The following is a 19511-nucleotide window of genomic DNA, read 5'->3' as shown; positions in this document are numbered from 1 at the left end:
CACTTCCATCTCAATCCTACAAAGCACTTCTATATCACTCCAAATTTGTGGTAGTTGGGAGAACAGTCAAAGAGTTATTTCATTCCTTTTGTGGATGCAGAGCCTGGAAGCTGGCAGGAATCATGAGGTGAGAGCACATACTGCCACTGCCACTCAGATCACTGGAAGAGCAGACTCCCATCTCCACTGGAGTTGCCAGCAAACTCTTCTGCAGGGAAGATCAGGCACCACAGAACCTTCTAAACTCACCAAAAATGGAGCCCGACCAGCTCAAACAGGGCAGGGTTATAAAATTCACCTGTTGGACAGTGCATGCCATGTAAGAAGCAAATTGCAAGAAAGGCTGGCTCTGGGTATTATCAGAATGAAATGCAACGAACAGAGCTCGCTCTTTGCTTTGTCTCCGTGGTAAGAGCAGCAATGACAAGTGCAATGTATGCAATGCCCACACTGTGCTCTCAGGGAAATGGTCCTGGTGACAGACCTCACCACTGCAGCAAGCACTCTTTTTATTTTCTTCTTATTTCATATAAATAAATTTTGGAAAAACAAAACACAACCCCCACCCAGACAAATAAATAATCTTAAAAATATTGTAAAAGTGCCTGATTATTTTTCATGAGAACCAGCAAAGATTTCTTCTTCATATTGTTGGAATAATTTATTTAAATGCTTCATCTAACACAGCTCAAAGATAGGGTTTTTTTGCTGCTGCTATCTGCTGTACAGGAAGTTGCTCACTTGCAATTACTCCACTTTGATCCTCTCCCATCTTTAACTGATTTGCAGTGGTCAGTTTATCATGGTTGAATAATTGACTCGTGTTTACACTTCCCTTAGTATGCAGCTCAGTTGTACTGAGCTTATTATCTCTAATCATGAAGTCCAAGACCAGCAAAATCCTTACCAATGGCCCACTCCAAAGAGCCACCCACTGCATTTTAGATGGAACTCTCAAGCTATGCCTGTTTTCTCACTGGTGGTGCCCACCACTGTCAATCACTGAGTAGAAGTTCTGTTTGAAATTCTTTGCTGGGCAGAACAAAACAAATTGGAACAAGTTAAAACATTATGTCTTCGTTGTGACTGTGTGTTGTCCTTTGGATTAAATAAAATGCTTCATCTCTTGTATAAGCAGATCCTTTCATTGCCAAACCCAGTCCATAAACAGGTATTGCTTCAATTCCTTCTACAGCATATGTTAAAAATGTGGTGCTAAATGCAAAAAAGTTGCCACCTTTGGAAAACTAGGATTGGGGATGATTGCATGAGTGGTAGATCCTTACATTTCAGGTCAGTCATTTACTGGGAGCAGTACTCAGCTATCATGCACAAAAGCAGCACAGAAAGCTTTCTGCCTTTAAGGGAGCTGATTTACCAAGCAAGCCCATGAACCACCTGTTCAGGGAGCCTCTGTACACACCCTCACAGGTAATAAATAAACCTTGATTAATGGTTTATTTAGTAATAAATTTATATCAGTAATATGTCTTTTTATTCATACTAGAAATGCACAGAAAAATAAAAAGCAAAAGTATAAAATATATTATCAGCACTTTTCTTGTTCTGTAGGTGGACAAAGAGGTACAGAACAGTTCTTAGACCACATGAAAGCCATGAAGACTCCAGTGGTGAGTTATAGATTAAAGGGAAAAGATTTTTCTTAATTCCCCAGATGGCATAATATATTTCAAAGGATAACACATAAAATCACGGTTATTTTTTAATGTCATTGTGATAACTAAGACCAGGTCAATAGTCACAAAGATAATGTTCAAAGATAAGTTAGCATGTGAATGGAGATGGATTACTGGGAGAACACACTTTCCCTTCAACAGCAGGGCATTTTGCACTGTCTAGGTCGAGCAATCTCCAACTTTTTACAGGTCAAAATGATAATGTGGCATCTATGTCTTGCTTTAGAGCTGTTTAAAACTGCTCAGTAGTGGATGTGGCCCAATCCCTTCTCCACCTGAGCCCAGTGGGAAGAGGAAAGGGACTCAATTTTAACATTGTAGTCAAATAAACCATTCTTTTAATAAGAAACTCACGGTAGGCTGATTCCAATACTGTCAATATTTGCTGTGTGTGGAACCAAGTTACAGTCAGAGTGTACAGAAAAGAGGCACAGATGACAATCCAGCCACACCACCACTCTTGGCTTTCTTCTACATGACTTTAATTTTTTTGTTAAAACATTTTTAAGAGATAAAATGTTAATTCTTACCTCTTAAAAGAGCCCATTGTTAGTAACTTGTTCATTACAGCCCCTTCAACCTCCCCAAAAAAGTAACCAGTCTGTAAGGGGAAAATGCAAGGAATTACCAAAAGCGTAGATACATGCAAAAAAAAACACTGGATGCAATTTAAACTGGCATATTCTAGGATCTGATGAGTGGCTTTGACACTTACATAGACAGGTTTTCAGGACTGCTACTACATAAAATCTGAAGAGGACTTCCCAGTAAGGGCAAGTTGTTGGGATTATATTATTACCCCTGAGCAGATGTGAGAGCTTAAACAATATATTGAGGTACCTTATATAACATCTAATATCAGAAAAACAAAAGCCATTCAAAACTAAAGCTTGTAAAGAAAACACACTAATCTGATCACAAACTCTTGTGATTAAAATGTTTCTCAAAAAATATATAAACAGGTTGTGAGAGGATTTCATAAACAGTCATTAAAAAGCGTTGTTTATAATTCCTGCATGACCTGTTTAAGGAGCTGGAACAGTACATTTCATCAATCCTATAAATTTTAACTCCATTCAGAGTCATTTCATGCTTAAAACCACTCAGCCTGATGAATTACTCATTTTGTCCCTATTCAGTACTTGTGGACTAATAAAAATAAATCTCTGTTGAGGAAACAAACATTGCTGTTATGAATTTGGTCCGCAGGATGGAAGTGGCTCTGTCATCTGCAGCCATTCATGTGACAGTGGAAAATCTTGCAAGTACAGCACTTTTCTACCTTGGGAAGACCTGTTTTATTTTAGATCCTCAGCTCCCAGAAGGATTGAATATTTCTCTTCATTGTTTAAAGGGAGAAATCCCACAATTTATGAGGGGGAAAGGGCACTACACTCTCAAATTGCATGGATTCCATAGGTTTTGTAAGAACTAAACCCCAATTCCATTACAAGGAACTTAGCTGACCTCAAGTATGCACCTGGGAGTTTGCAGGCAGAAAAGTTACAGCCCTAGCTAAAAAAAGGCATTCCTTCACCTAAAAGGCAAGTACTGCCTTTTTTTTTTTCTTTCCTCAGGGGAATCTTGGAACATTTTCCAAAACATATGGGTATGTTGAGTCTCCTAGAAACACAAGGAACATGAATAAAAATACCAGCTTCAATAGCCATGGCTGACTGATGAAGAAAGATTACCCTAATGATTGGAGAGGCAGGCAACGTCAAGAAATTCCAAACCATAAATGCCTCATATAACCTTAGATAGTAATAAATCTGATTTATCAAGTTGTGCACCAGTCTTATGAAGACATTTCAGTGACAGTTCTCTCCACAAAAGCTCCCTTTGTAAATGCTAGTTCTCCCCCAAAGCAGTCACACCCGGGTTATCGTTGGCTTTTCAGTACATAAGGATTTAGTTGCAATTCAGAAGAATTACTTTGCCCCAAAAGCCTGATTCTTGGAGCAGCTCAGGTCATGTTTGGAAAGCTGATATAAAAACAGTGCAGAATCAACCCCAGATAGGTCAGGAATTGATAAGGCATCATCCCACTTCCCTACCCCTTCTCTATCCACAATAGACTGTATACACACTACATATATAAAATAGACATATACTATTGTAAACTTATCATAGATTTATATAACCCTAGAGACTTCTCTGCTGTCCCTCTTAGATTCATTTAACTAACAAAACAGGTCAGAACACATTTCTAGCCTAGTTCTGGTGCAACAGTTGTCCAAACTATTCACAGGTATATGTAAAGGCTTCTATCAGGTAACTACAAAAAGAAACATCTCTTCCTAATATTTATTGGCCATAGCCAGATATGAACCAGCAAATCACTGACACAAATCACTGACACAAATCACAGCTCTGCACCTGTAAATAGTAACAACAACAAAAGGGGAAACAATGAGACAAACATGTTTTAAGTGCATCAAGATCATTCCATAACGAGTGTATTTCTTTGGTAATGCCAATCCTATCTAATTCAGATAGGGCTAAGTAGGAGTGTGGCTTCACAATCCCAACATAAAAAAAATTCAACTTCAGACAATTCTGGCATGACTGGGGCACCATCCCAGCAGTTTTCAGGCAACAGTTAGTGAGAATGGTGATGGCTCCTTCATAAGGTTTGCAGGACTAAGAAAACCATTCTGTGATTCTGTGATAATCTTATTTCTTGTCCTCTCCATTGTGATGCTGAGTGCTTAGTTTTAGTCCTTCAATGACTGTAATCCCCTTCAGAAAACAAACTTCTCAGCCAACATCTCTGTAAAATCTCATTATCTCAAGATTGAATGTAAAAGCTCTGGGTCCTCCCTTCCCAAACTTTCCATGTGATAAAAATGGCACAGAGAAATTTTTTTTTCTTGGAGTAAAAGCCTCTTACAGAAGACAGACACTTCTGTAGTGAGAAAGGTCTTTAAGAGAACGTTTATGAGTTTAAGAATAGACACTGCTCCAATGGGAGACAGAAACTGAGCTCTTGTGAGAAAAAAACTTATATTCTTTGTAGAAGGAATTTTTTTTTAAATTTTGTGTTACTAATTCCTTACCATTTTCAGATGGTGGCCTATTTTAAAAAAAAGTAATTTTAGATTAAGATATTACATGAGAAGACTCAAGAAAAATCTTACCTGTTGATAGTCTTCAGATACTAAAATAAATCCATTGTTATCTATTAGGTAACAGTTGATTGTCTGAAAAATAATAAAACGCTATTTTAATTTTTGATGTTAGGATACAGCAATAAGTTAATTATATACTTTACTTCTAAGACAATTCTAAATGGGTAAAAGCTTCAGGTTGTTATAGGGTTTTACATAAATTCTAAGTGAGTGCAGACTTGACTTATGGGATATTATCCAATTTAATTTGTATGCATTTTTTTCATGCAAAACAAAACAAAGATGTGTACAGAATAGGAGGATAATTACTAACAAGACAATTACAAACAAACATAAAAAACAAGAGCCTGTGTTTTTATAATCTGTTCTTAAAGGTTTTCCTTATAACAAAGTTTGCAAAGGCACAGAACTTTGGTGTTCCTGATGGCTTCTCCTGTGTTTGGAGAAAAACATCAGCACAATGTCATTACCCTAACGATGTATTAATGAAAACACAGTGTCAGCCTGCAGAACCAACAGGGGACCAGGTAATATTTTTTAATTTGTTCATTGGGGGATGGGACCAGAAACTTCTGTAAAAGAGGCCCCACAGGTCTCCTAAAGCTTTTCAAATTGTATTTTTAATTGGGAACTGGATTTAGAGGTAGGACTGTTAGCTTTTCGTAGGTCAGACGTCTGAACTGTATAAAACAAAGTAAAGCCAAATCAGTGCTTCCCTCCACACACACATGCACCGTTTTAACCTCACGGAATTACTTGCTACAGGCAAAGTTTTAATTACTGCACTTCAGAGTTTAAACATAAGGTTCAACTCAAACCCTGAAACCCTGATATAACTCAGTTTCTCCTCAGTATTGCCAAATACCTATCTCAGTGTTAAATCTTTATTGTGTTTCTATTTTTGGTCTAAATCAGCAAACATTTTTACTCTTGCTTATTGAATTTTCGATGACATTTGTGAAAAAGGAAAAAATAAGTGGAATGTCTGCCAATATAGGAATCCTCCAGGCTTTGTTTTTAATTTGAAACCCTTCCTGCTGCAAATGGGTTGTACAGAAATATGACAAAAGATGCTTTCTGCTACACTACACATCCAGCAAAATCTCTGTGCTGTTTTAGGGAGGAAATCAGCCCCATACAGTAGTAGCTGTGCAAGAGGCAAAAATGCAGTCTGATATTTCCCAAGATGCTTAGATGTGCCTGATTCTCATTCTGACCACATATTAGTACAGTTCTGTGGGGCCAAACAAGAGGAGAGATTTGCACAAATGCTGGCTTGAAGTAGATTTAAAAAAAAAAAAAAAAAGCTGAAATCAGGCAAAAGTTCAGAATGATCATCATTCCCCAATGCAAATGCAGGATATTCATTCTAATAGGAGAACCCAAGCTACAAGCACCCTCAGTGACAGAAAACCTGTCAAAAAGGAAGTTGAAACGACTCATTTTCGACCTTTGATCTGCTAGAAAGCCCAAAGTTGGCAAATGCAATGTGAAAAGCTGATGATGCTGGCAAAGAACTGAGCAGAGCTGATGCACTCAAAAGAGGCAGCTCCTTAACCTCAATGGTGTGTGAAGGATGGAATTTCAGAAGGAGGCTCTAACAGCACAACACTGCTCTCCCCAAAGCCAACCAGAAACCTCCCACTGACTGGATGAGGAGAGGAACTAAGTCAACACAGAGATCTTTCGAGGATACATATTTGCAGTCCTCATGCATGAAAGATTAATCTAAAGATACTCCTTTAGAAACAATATTTCTCCATAGAATAGAAAATAAATAGAAGAAGTCATGCTGGACAAGAAAAAGTGTAGGCTTAATTTCATAGTTTATGGCTTATATGCTGTTGGGAAAATACTGGCTCGATTCAAGAATTAGTGGCCACGTCTCAAATCTCTAAGATTTAGTCATTCCCTAGCATGGTTCAGAACTTTAAAAGTTACTAATTTTTTAGCAATGCTATTGGAAACAGTCATAATGCAATAAATGGAATCTATATACTTTTTGTGGAATGTGAAGATAAGAGGGTTTCTATTTCAATCCATTTCAGAAATATTAACTAGGAAAAAAAAATATTCATTCAGGACTGTTCATTCACCACTTGCCAGCAAGATAAATAACCTTCAGTATTCATCACTGTGCTAAAGAAACAGCTTGTAATTTATCTCTAGCACTGACAAAGGGCAGCAGGGTGCATTCACTCGCTATTAGCAAATCTCAAACAGATTTCTGATACAAGATTAATGCGTGGGATAATAGCATTTGCATAGGCTAGAGCTGTATAAAAGAGGTCTAATTCACAATGTTTCACAGGTATTGGAAGTGAACTATGCTCACGTTTGGCCAAAGGTTCAAGTTCAGTGAATTTCAGATTTCAAGGGGAACGTTCCATAGGTGGAGAGTCCCTGAGCTTGTAAAACCGTAGGCATGAAGTCCAGAATAAACACAGCAAGAATGTTAACTGAGGTCTGAGAACACATCTGAATTACAGTAACTTTGATCCAGTTCAAGTCCTTTATGTATTTTTCACAGCTCCAGTATTCAATAACAGTAATGGAATGTAACTTGGGTTAAGAAACCAAAAATGAAAAAGAAAGAAAACAGAACATTAAAATAAAATGTGAGGCATCAGGAAAACAAGAAAAAATGAGCAAATTCAAAGCTCTCAAGAAAAGAAAGTATTTTCAATTAATAGGTTGTCTCTATTATAGGACCAAAGACATCACACACTCATTAATTAATTCCCTTTATTTTTAATTAATTATACTTACAATTAATATATTACTATTAGTAGTCATAAATATTTATTGACTATTGTGCCATTCAATTGACATTAATGTCTTCGTGTTTACTTTTAATTTATACCATAAACGTTCAGCAGATATTTCTTTGCCATTGAGAGAAGCTGTGAAAGTTAACAGACTCACCAGAGGAGCTGTGATATTTGTTTGAATCCCACCAACAATGTGTTTTGTCATTAAGAGAAAGTCTGGAATCTCTAAATCAGCAGTGTTCATGCTCTTACTAAATTTCTACATATGGTTATATGGCTCCTGCTGGTGTCCAGCTGAAGACTTTAAACTGCTAGTGTTTTGTTGTTTTTTTTTTTTTTGTCATTAACAGTAAAGTGGTAAACAAATGCCTTGGCACGTCTTCAAATTATTTCCCAAAGTGGACTCACAAAGCAGAAATTATTGCAACACGTGTTTGAGGTACTGGAGTCAACCTTGTAATTCAGTGGGTATCTGTGACAGGCATAACAAAAGTCTCACTATCTAAATAGTGTAATATTTACAAGGTGATTCCAAATTACATCAAAAGATCATAATGTACAAATTAAATTCATCAACTTTATCTTCTACTGCAGTAGAGGTATACATGGGAAAAAACCTGTTAATTACTTACTTCATCATCACAACTTATAGCACATCTGCCATCGAGAGATGCACACTAAAGATGATACAAAAAAAAAAATCAATAAAAAGCTTTCAGTCCTCATTTGATGATTACAAAATAAAACATTTTATAAATTCATATGAGCAAAATTTTAAAGGAGTTGATATTGATTACAGCTTTATCTAAATTAATTCTAAAAATGACTAGCAAACTTTTGAATTGTTCACCCAACATGTTCTGTTCCTCTTGGCAGAAAAAGGGTTCATTCACACTGTGACAATTTCCACTGCTTTAAGCTGCACAATCTCCTCCATACTCTAGAATCTTTGAGACCATTCATGGATGAGAGGTGATTCTCCAATAGGGGTGGGGTCAGGGTTTATTCTCTGTAATAGCACAGTTCCAATCGATTCTCAGACTGGGGATGGCATCTCCTAATCTTTAGAAAGTACCTTATTATCCTCTTCAGTGAGTAAAAATTCTATCCCTGAATGGTTTAGGTTAAGTTTATTGAAGACTGTGAGTGCCAACCATGATTCAGTAATGTGATTTTGTTAATTAATCTATGTGATCCCACAGTTACTGAGTGTTAGAGAGAAAACCTGAGTGAACAGTCATGATTCTGCTATCACTGGAAACAAATACCACACTTTTTTTTACTGATTACACTTTTTATAAGAGAGAAAAACCACATGCCAGCAAATTAACTCTTTATGTATTGGGGCCTAAAATTAATAAACTTTTTAATTTTTTCCTGTCTTGGGGTGACTTGCTGTTGTATTCCCTATCGCTGCCCTATGCCCAGAAATTAGTATGCCTTTCTATCTCTTTAAACTGAGGCTGAGAGGGGGGAGAGAAAAAACCCAACAAAACTTTCAAAACAGTTTTGCAGTTTGTTTTTGTGTTTTTCGAGGACACAGAGACAGAGACGGCTCTCGGCATCCAGCCGGGGCAGGAGAGGGAGAGCGGAGGGAAGCACCCAGCTTGCTGCTTTCCAGGCAGCTTTGGGCCAGGTTTTTCAGCTCCTTTTCCTCAGGAGAGTTGAACTTGGTTTTCCTGGGACTCCGATTTTTTTCCCTTCTTCTCTGCTGGACTGTTTCAACATCAGAACACATCGGGAGGACTTTCCACCGAGCACAGAGGGCCTCGCCCTGGGCCAAGCCCCAGCTCCAAGGAGGAGGGAGACAAAGGTACAACTCTAACATTTTCCCAGGTTTTTCTCCACAGTGAGAGATTTTATTATTTAGCATTATTTTCCTTTTCCTTTGTGTTTGTTAAAGAAATAGTTTTTATCTCTTTCACTTTCCTTCGAGGAAGAAGATTTTTTTCCCGAACCTGGTGGGGGAGGGATGGTTTGTACCCTGCCTTCGCTCACAGGATATATTTCTAAATTTGGCCAAACCAGCACATTTCCAAAAATCAAGCAACTCTTGTTCACCACTGAATTCTCCTTTTCTGTAATGGTGAACCTGAATGTAAAACCAGAAGAACATGTCTTCCAATACATTATTTCTTTACAATGGTTTGCTTGTGACAAGATCATCACTTCCCCAGTTAAAAATCTGTTGTGGATTCAATGATAAAGAAAAATTCAATTTAAAATATACCTGTCTGCTTGCAGTCCAAAATTTCCGCTGGAAAAATTCAAGTTTCATCTGGATACCTACAGCTGGGAAAGGAAAATATAAATAAATAAACTCAACATGCTTAATTCCTTCAAAATAATTCTTTAAAATTAGTCAGAAAGAAAAGGTTTCATAATGAAAAGTTAAGCCCTAAAATAAAAAACCACAACTAACTAAACTGATGAAACCACAGTCATATTTTAAACCATTTAAACAGAAAGATGCTGCTTGTATAATGTAAAGAATACACATGGCAAAAAAAGAAAAAATCATCCAAATTGCAAGTCTCCATAATTAATATCAAAGAACCACAAGCTGAACATATTTATGTTCACACCAATCTCATTTATGTTTTCCTAGAACCAATATAACAGCTGTAGGGAACCCTCACAATGTGTTTTCTGCTGAAACCCATGAAGATTTGCTGAAACAACGTGAAAATGTTGGTTAACATTTCAAGTGATGACTATTTTGAGGTCATTTAATCCATAAATTATCAGTGGAACACAAGAAGCATTAAAAATGTATTTGAAAAAATCGAAGGTAAGAGTATTATGTATAATTCTGTTAAAGGAAAATATCTGGCAAATATTACTGGGTATAATTTTTTTTAAAAAATTATATTAATTATAATGGATTGCAATTTTATGAAATAATTATTCAAGATACTACTGGTTTAAATTATATATTTATCATAATCTCAGGTGGGATTATGTTTTTCCAAATATCAGTGAACCTTTCTTCCAGCCTAGTCTGATGTTCCTATCACTGTTTCTATTGAAGAGCAACATAATGCACTGAGGTTTGCAGAAGATCCAAAAGCAGTTGATTCTTCTGGTTTCATCTTCCTAAACAGAGAGAATTCAAAAAGCTTTAAAAGTCTGAAGATCTAATGCCTAGCAAAATCATGTTTCTTTAAAAAACAAAGCCTCAAAAAAAAAAAAAAGAAGTTGTTTTGGAAAACTGAATAAAATTAGCAGGAATAGTTTAAAAACATATTTACATTTACATTATTGGTACTTGCTTTTGCAAATGCACACACACTGATGTCATGCACATATTTCATTTTGTGTTAGCAGGTAGAGAAAAGTATGTGAAATGAAATGTGTAATGAACTGATACAGAGGGATGTGAAATTACATAAAGAATTTTCTTAATAGAGCAGGCTATAAATATTTTTCTGCTATCTCTAACTTATGGATTGTGTGCTTACAAAAGTAGAGAAATCCAGCTTTCCTTCTGAATGAACACCAGAGGAGACTGTCTCCAGATACATTTTATTATCTAGGAATTAAAATGAGCATCCATAAGAAAATGCTCTCTGACAGCCATGCAGCACAAGTTTGCTTCATCTATTGCTTGCCTTTGGGTTCATTCCTAGCACATCCTGCCTGCTTTTTCGGAAATGCAGGCAAAACACACACAGGCTTTCAGGAACTTTCCACAAGGAAACCACACCACTTCTGGATGCTGTGTCAGCATGGGAAAGGCCAATCTCGTGTGCTTGTAACAGGCAGAGATGTGTGGACTGTACTTAGATATTGTTCATTTAAGGTCCTGGTAAGGTCAGCCCTTTGGGGTTCACACTGTTAGAGACAGCACCACCCAGAAAACTATTGTTCTTGAAAACTGTTAATGATAATTAATGAAAGTATCATAAACATTAATTAAAATGTTAAAACTCTTGTTATCCTCCAACAAAATAATATGTGTATACAAATTTGAGCAGGATTTTGGACTAGATGAGCTCAGGAGGTCCCTCCCACTCTAAATTGTCTTATGATTCTGATTTAAGTGTAAATGTTTTGTAGAAAAGCAGTAACTTTACAGCTCAGAACCCTCCTTACAGACAAAGAAAGTCAATATGCACTGAAAGTTTTCTGTATCCTGTACAAAACCTACCACACATCACAATCTGAATCAGTAACAAGATAATTACAGCAAAGTTGATCTGCAAAAGATTCCATGTTCACTGAGTCACAATGGAATGCTGCAGCATAACAAGAGATGAAATGCTGAGATTACTTTCTATGAAATGCAGAGCATCCCTCTTCATGAGGATGAGGAGAGGCAGCTGCAGGCTTGGTTTCAGAGTACCAGCTCTAAGATTTTGATGCTTTCTTGGACAGACTGTGAGGGAAAGTAAAAGACAGAGAGGAATATTGGGCTTGCTCCCACTTGAGCAGATTCCACAGTTTCAGCAGTAATTTGTGCAGAAAGTGAAGGTCCAGGCATTATCAATTTAGTTATTACCTACCTTTAAAAAACAAAACAAAACCAAACCAGTTTATTTCTCTAACTTTGTAAAGAGCTGTATCTTTAATCTCTGAGGTACAATGCCATTGAAGAGGGTAAAAGGCAATACAATGTTACAACAGCAACATTTTAATGTATTCCCATTGTGAAGTAATTCCTCAATTAGAGTTCTGAAATCCTTTTACTTAGGATTAAATAATGAGCTACTACATGATGTCAACTACATGATGGCTGGACTTGATTTACAGTTGGGCTTGATGATCTAAAGGGTCTTTTCCCATCTACATGATTCTATGATCTGTACCTGTGCTTGCAGGATAGAAGAGAATACATCTCATAAACATGGCATCATGAAGGCAGTTTTAGAGTGAGGCAATTTTTTTGAGACTTCTATCTTAATATGAGATATTAATCTCACAGTTTTGTCTTATTTACACATTGTTCCCTGCAGAATTCTTCCCTGTCACAGAATGAGTAGCTTCTAAATATTCTGTATTCTACAAAATATATTCCTAAATGAAAATTACTAATAGTTCCTAAAATTCAGCTAAAAATTGTTTGAACGCCTCTAGATTTGAAAGCATTAACTGTTAATGTATAGGGAAATAATTTTCTTTTCAACCCCTCATGTGATTCTAAAGCACTTTTGCAGGCTTTTCCCTCCTGAGCTTTTCAAGAACTTTGTGACTAGAAGATGACTTTTTTTTTTTGTCCGATCATTTAATGCCATAAGAGCTATTCAAATATACTTCAAAAGGTTTTTGAGCCTATATATTCTCCTGAGCAATCCCTAATCCTTCAGCACTTGAGAACTTCAGAATAAAATATCTGTGCTCCAAGCCACCCAATATTTAAATCTATGTTTTACAAACTGGCTACATGTGGGGGGAAAAGGAAACAGGAGAATTTCAAAATTATGTCTCCCATGTCACTAATTCATAGTTTAGCCTTCTGGGTGTAACAGCTACCACAGAGGTTTAGATTAAAAAGCTATAATTGCACTGAAATTTTTCTACATATTGGTCAGGAAAGTACCCAGGTAACTGCCACAAATAACAAAAACTCTAACTGAGCTTCGTGTGGAACATACATTTCAAAGTATAAGGTATTCTTCCACATTTCCAGGCTTGGTTCAACCAAAATGGCCAAAGGATAAAAATTGTTTGTCTTCAGCCAGGAAAAAATGAGTTTTGTGTTCACTGCTGCCTTTTCTCTAATGTCACAGAGGAGAATGGGCTGGAGCTGCAGGAGGGCAGGCAGGAGAAGAATTGATGGGAACTGATGGAGGGGTATTTTGTGTTATGTAACACAAAATGTGTCACTTCAAACAAATGTTGCAAATCCAATTTTTTGTTTTAATCACATCAGCAAGTTTACTTAGGTGATTCAAATAAATACCTTTAATTCTGCCTATGGAAAACAGTTATTAACTCCCTGAGATTTCCTCCCTCTGTTTAATAAAGTGGCTGCTATTTTTGTAGTGCAGACCCTATGAAATAACAGATGGTTGAGAACGACAAAGTTAAACTCTTGGCTCAGTGATAATTATTGCTAAATAAGTAATTTCCTTATGCATCGATTCCATGGCTGAAGATAATATTTTACTCTCTCAGTGGGTTGCTTTCAGGATGGAAGTATTGGGCAGTTCTCAAATGCTACATGGCTCAGGGCTGCTTAGTATCGAGGCAAACATGAAGGAAAACAAATCACTACTCGGAATAGATCAGGATTGCTTATGTTCATTTCAATCTCCATGGTTAAGTAAATAGACAGAAAGATAAGGAAATCCTTCCTCGACAAATTACTTCTGTGCAAAGAATTAGAATCCTTCTTAGGTTCTAAGTAAAAAGAATAATTTCCTACTTAAAATCTGAGAGAGGAAAATAGATTAGACTGATTTATTTCAGGCAAGAGAGGAGCTGAGTCTCCCTATAAACCTGACAAATGGATTCCCAATACACAATTATAGGAAAAAGCAGCAAAAGCTAAAGGGATTTCCATTCTCTGAAATACCTATCACTATGACACTGTATATAATAAACACTAGATCAACAAGGTTACAAAAATGCCTTAAGGTCTCCATTCCTTTTCCCACAGAATACAGTAGAGGTTAAGGCTCTTTCACATACATAAAAGATGCCTAAAATCTTAAGGACATTTTGGCCTCCTGTTTCCGATGGAATTATCTTAAATGAGGTTTAACTTGGCTTCAAAATAAGAAATCTTGGATAGAGACTTGTAGCAGGATTATTTTTCAATCTGTATCACCTCTGTGTATTGAGCTCGGGCTCTTTAAGATGCTCTTCTTTTTCCCTACTAGTATTAACTCTGATTTATCATCTTTTAAAATACAACTACATGCTATCCAGAACACACTTTAATACTTTTAAAAAAGTTGTTTGCACTTCTATTTATACTCTAAATCTGTTTCAGTTCAAAATCTGTCTTCAGTGTTTAGCTTAAAAAAACGCAAAAAAAAAAAACCCCAGCCAATACAGATTAATACAAGACTCCCACCACTAAAGATGATAAAAAACTTATAAAAATAGGTGTTTTATGTAGAATGATTAAGAATAAAATCTAGGTATTTTTCTTCCCTCAATTCCAAGAACTCTTAGCTAACAAATTAGAGGTATTCCAACAGGAACTTTCTGCCAATGATATCTTTAGATAATAAGTAACAAAGTTATGCTCTGGTATCCCCCAACATAGCTGTACTCTCAGTGACAGTCATTCTCAAATCACATGCAGGATGTATAAAAATGTGCACAAGCACTTGTGAATTGGGCACTTCCCAAACTGCTCCTAATCCCTGGTTCAGTTCACTCACACAGTAAAATGCAGTCTCACCTTTCCAAACTTCACACTTCATTCAGTTTCCTTCTCAGTGATCTTTCCCCTTTTATCTATACCTTCCTCCTCTCACCGCTGGTTGTTGTTTTCAGTTCCTCTCTTCAAAGACAATATCTTCAGAATTACATTATAACATGAAAAAATTATTGATTTTATCACCTGGAATGACTGACCCTGATGGAAACATCCCAAAAAACCCCAATTATCCTAACTGTTTAAGTGTGGCTATTTTTCTTATATACTGAAAATACAAGCTTATGCTTGAAAGCATCAGGCAGTCTCAATCCTGGGTGGTGATACCAGCCATCCTCATAATGAACTGTTGTTGGCAGCCTACAGTAAAAGAGCAAAATTGACAAAAAGATGGGACAAACTATTGAGCAGTTATGCACTTTCTTCTGGTTTTCTTATGATAAAGCCTAATTCCTACTCCAGCAAAAATAAGGTATCTGTTATGCATTTTGATAAGATGTTATTATTTTTCAGGAACTGTCCTCTGCAATGTGTTGTCTCGTGTTGTGGTTTCCTTACAGCTTATTATTTAACTCAGGGACAATTTCTAATGTTCTGACAACTTTCTTTTTTGTTTTCCTGACATGGAACATTCTTGCTTAACTCCACAGTATGTCTATTGCATATTTAAGTACTCTTCAATGATTTTAATACTTTACAAATATTTTATTATTAAATCCTTTGAAATCCATGTAAATGTGCACTTACCTTTTCTACCTCAGTTTGAGCTGCAGAGCCCTATAGAATGTAAAATAATATCTCAAAGTGGAAAATATCATCTAGTTTTGGATTCTGGACAATAACCAGGAAAAAACATCTTGTATTATTTATGGTATCTTATCTTTCTCTTTTTGTCATCGAATAAGTGGAATGACTGCCCATACACAGATATTTTTAAGTCCTATTTAATGATTGGGTTTTTATGGGAGTTTGAACATGTCATAAGATTTAGCAAGACAAAGACTGCTTCCTTCATCAGAGCTATTGTGAAGCAGAATGTGAAAGAGTGAATTCTTCTTAAATGGGTGGTGGAAAGCTGAAATTCTGCCTCTTTACTCCTGAACCTCAAACCTGCTACTGTCTTCCAGAAGATTTTTAGAATTAGTGGGGAAAGCTGTTGTGTGCATGGAAACTCCCAAGACAGAGGGAAGGCAGTGGCAAATGGTGTTTCCTGGAGGCCAAGCTCAAGCAGAAAGGGAGGAGATGCTGGGAACTTGATGTGAGGCCAAGCTGAAAGGGGAGCAGGATGATGATTGCTGGGAGGCCGAAGTTCATCCAAACTCAAACCACCAGGGAAAGCTGAAGGGCTTGGTTTGCAGCCAAGCCCTGACAAACTGAACTGTGGAGGGCAGTCTGTGAACATCATCATAAACCAGACTCCCTCTGACTCCCTGACACACATCCTCCTTCTGGAGGACTAATGAAGTAGCAGCAGGAGCAGGAGGAAACGCAAAAAGGATATAAATTGAGTGAAAACATAAAAAAATATAGACACTGGTGACTGGAAGTCCATTGCCTTTTCAGGAGTCTTCAGAGAGGATCTTGGAGGGAAACAGGTTATCTGTAAATTATTGTTCAGATCATCATCCTGTGTTCCAAACTTTGCAGGACAGCAGCTGATGTGCTGCCAACACTGCGACAAAGGGCTCCACAGAATTCTGCTCATTTACCCCGTGATAAACTCTGTGTACCAGGAGAACAGCTTGAGGGAGGTACTTGAAAATCCATCTGTAACTTTAAAAAAAAACCCCAAAAACCCTAAAACAAACCTCCCATAAGCCTGGAGGAAGGTAACCCCTTGGAATGCCAAATTACAATAAGTGCACTTTGCTGGAAAGATAGGTGCCTTGTTCCTGAGGAGTACAAGGAGTACATTGATAGCATAAAGGAGTGGCTTAGATGGCCCAGTTTGAAGAGGGTGAGGCAGGGCACAGCTCAGCCCTGTCTGGTGTCTGGAGGATCCTCCCTGTGACTCTTAGAAAATGCCTGACACCTGGCTCATTCCATTACCAAAAACAAAAAGAAAGGAATCTAAAAAAAATTAAAAAGAAAAAAAAAAGAAGAAAGCTGAGTAGTACTACTTTTAGCCTCAGGAAGCTTCAGCAGCCGGCAGAAAGAAGGCAAGAACCATCATAGAGGAAACTGTGCTGGCGGCAGAACTTTTATGAATTCCTATTAGCCTTCAACTTTCTTCCAGCACCTCCTAGCATGGCCACAGCAATGACAAATAATGCTGAATTCCAATGGTATAGGAAGCATGTGAAGATTGAAACCTGACCACAGTAATGCTGAAATAATGAAGCAGTGAGAGTATTTTTATAACTCCCTAACCATTTTTTAGTTTCATAGGGTTTTCTTGCTATTCAAGTACAACCCATGACTGAAACGAAAAGTAGGAACAGTATGTATTTGTAAACACTTTTATAAATCTTTAGGGAAGATCCAGGATTTGTCAAGTTCTCAGAAAAAGCTTTACTTCTCACAGCTGAGGTCCTAGTTTAGAGCAGCATAGCCAGAGCACCTTTCCATCTCAGCCAAGAGGCTGTGGTTTCAAGTTGGCAATTAAGGAACCCTAAGAGGCTCAAAGTCCAGACAAACAGCCAGAAATTAGGATATTTGTCTGAACTCTTAGAAACTGTGACCAGATTCTCTTAGGATATATAAGACTTTCTGCTTCCACTTGTAACTAAAACACAACACGTTCAAGCCTTGATCATATTTTATTTGCAGACTTGATTCTCGCTACTACCTAAGCATGCTAGCAAAGAGAGAAAAAAAAAAAAAAAAAAAAAAAATCTGTTTCTGTATTTCTCAGCATTGTGAGAAGGCTGATCTCAGACATGGGCAAAGCTCCTCTCACTATTCCCAAAGTGGCTTGCACCTCCCAAACTGAAATCCTGTCATAGCAGAATGGGTACAAGTGTTCCTACTTCCAGACACAGAATACTTTGGACAAGACATTAAAGATAAATATTATGGCATCCACTGCAAAATGAACTGATGAGGGATTTCTCTGTCCAGTTTGTCTCCTGACAGTTCAACGCCCCCCTACCACAGACCTGGGGCCCAAGACATGCAGATTCTGCTGGTACCAATCCTTGCAGGGAGAGGGAACTGGCTGAATCCAACACTTCCTGCCTACAGAACACACTGACCACCGGCCACTCCCTCTCTCCTGCTGTCATGGGGGACCTGTGTCCATACAAGGTCTATGGATATATGAAATCCCATCAGTCAAACCGGGCTTGGGACATCAAATGAGGAAACCCTGACATTTTATCAAACCACATCAACTGGAAATAAGTCTTGGATCTCTTATTTACTGAGTAATAATCATAATAATAGTGACAATCTCTACAAACTCTTTGTGCTATACTGTGATTAGCAAATTACTTTGAATTACTGCAAATTCGAGTCATGTACTTGAAGTCAAATAATACATCAGAAGGGCCTCATAATGAATAAAAGTCTCCAGCCTTTCAACACCATATCTGCTGGATGATTTATAAGTCAAATGTTTGGTGTAATGCTCCAAAATAGTTCTCATGTTTTTATTTTTCTAAGATACTTTATTTAACCATGGTTTTGCTGTTTAACCACATGGTGGTAATCTATAGTTTTAGAAAAGTACAAAAGAGTTACGTGTCTGAAACACTCAGTGCCCATATTTTTATGTGTTTGATATTGAGTAGTACCATGGTATTCTGCAGTTGCAAGTACAAGGAAAATAGCACTGGTGGACTTGCAAACTGATTTATTTTTGTGTCTTTTACTGAACAATTTAAAAAAACAGTAAGAGCAAAAGATACAGATGTTAAACTTTTCCATGAAGAGTATTATCTGCAAAACCAGATTTGTCTGCTTTTTTCCATTTTTGGATCAAAAATGTATTTTTCTTAAATAAAATTTAATAAAATTTAATTCTTTTCTGTGTAGAAAAGAACACAGTTGCCTATTTGTTCTACAAAAGTAGGAGCTAGCATTTGAGCTATAAACTAGCATTCTTGGAATCTCCTGAACTGGAGGTTTAAACCATGTCAGGAATAGAAAGCAATCTTAAATTAATAACACTGAGATTTTTCAGTGTACTGAAATATCAATTTTCTTCTTTTTCATACTCTCCTAATTTTTATGTCTTAAGTAAAAAGAAATACCATCTTTCAAGATGTTCTCAGTGTATTACATACATTTCACTTGAAAGTCAGTTTCTGAAACCATGGGTTAACAGTGGCTGTAATCTGAACATTTTCACGTTTACTTAACTTTATTTCATAAGAACATTTTATTGCCACGATTTTGAAAGATTGCCAAGAAATGTTAACTATACCTCTTAGCAATGACCTGTATTGGGGAGAATAATTTATCTTTTGCTTCATCTAATGTGCAGAAGTTCATGCCCATGAACTGAAAAACAGCTAATGTCATCCAAGAGGCCAAGCAATCAGAGGTGGGGTGACAGCTTTCTATTTTACTTGTCTACTTACCAGATTTCAGGAATAATAAGAAGTCAACATCTTCAGAATTGCTACATAAGCCTGCAGAG

General features: G+C 37.0%; 1 protein-coding gene across 6 annotated transcripts in view; it reads right to left on the bottom strand.

Moving 5' to 3' along the window:
• The window catches only part of CACNA2D3 (calcium voltage-gated channel auxiliary subunit alpha2delta 3), a 398259-nt gene that overhangs the window by 34723 nt on the left and 344025 nt on the right, over window positions 1–19511 (bottom strand). For 4 of the 6 annotated variants that reach the window (XR_001861410.1, XM_017732417.1, XM_017732420.1 and 1 more), the window contains 5 exons: window positions 11873–11977; window positions 9830–9891; window positions 8232–8276; window positions 4838–4900; window positions 2228–2298 (listed from right to left, as the gene is read on the bottom strand). Coding sequence is in view for 5 of the 6 variants with exons in the window: in XM_017732417.1 (XP_017587906.1) it covers window positions 2228–2298; window positions 4838–4900; window positions 8232–8276; window positions 9830–9891; window positions 11873–11977 (346 nt within the window). In the remaining variant the exon portion in view is untranslated. The remainder of the gene's footprint in view (window positions 1–2227; window positions 2299–4837; window positions 4901–8231; window positions 8277–9829; window positions 9892–11872; window positions 11978–19511) is intronic. The other 2 variants (XM_008632199.2, XM_017732419.1) reach the window with 1 other exon arrangement.

Source organism: Corvus brachyrhynchos, unplaced genomic scaffold (assembly GCF_000691975.1).
Source record: "Corvus brachyrhynchos isolate BGI_N302 unplaced genomic scaffold, ASM69197v1 scaffold4, whole genome shotgun sequence".
NCBI classification, from domain to species: Eukaryota; Metazoa; Chordata; class Aves; order Passeriformes; family Corvidae; genus Corvus; species Corvus brachyrhynchos.
The sequence above is the reverse complement of the archived record's forward strand: the minus strand, read 5'-3'. Positions and strand labels throughout refer to the sequence as shown.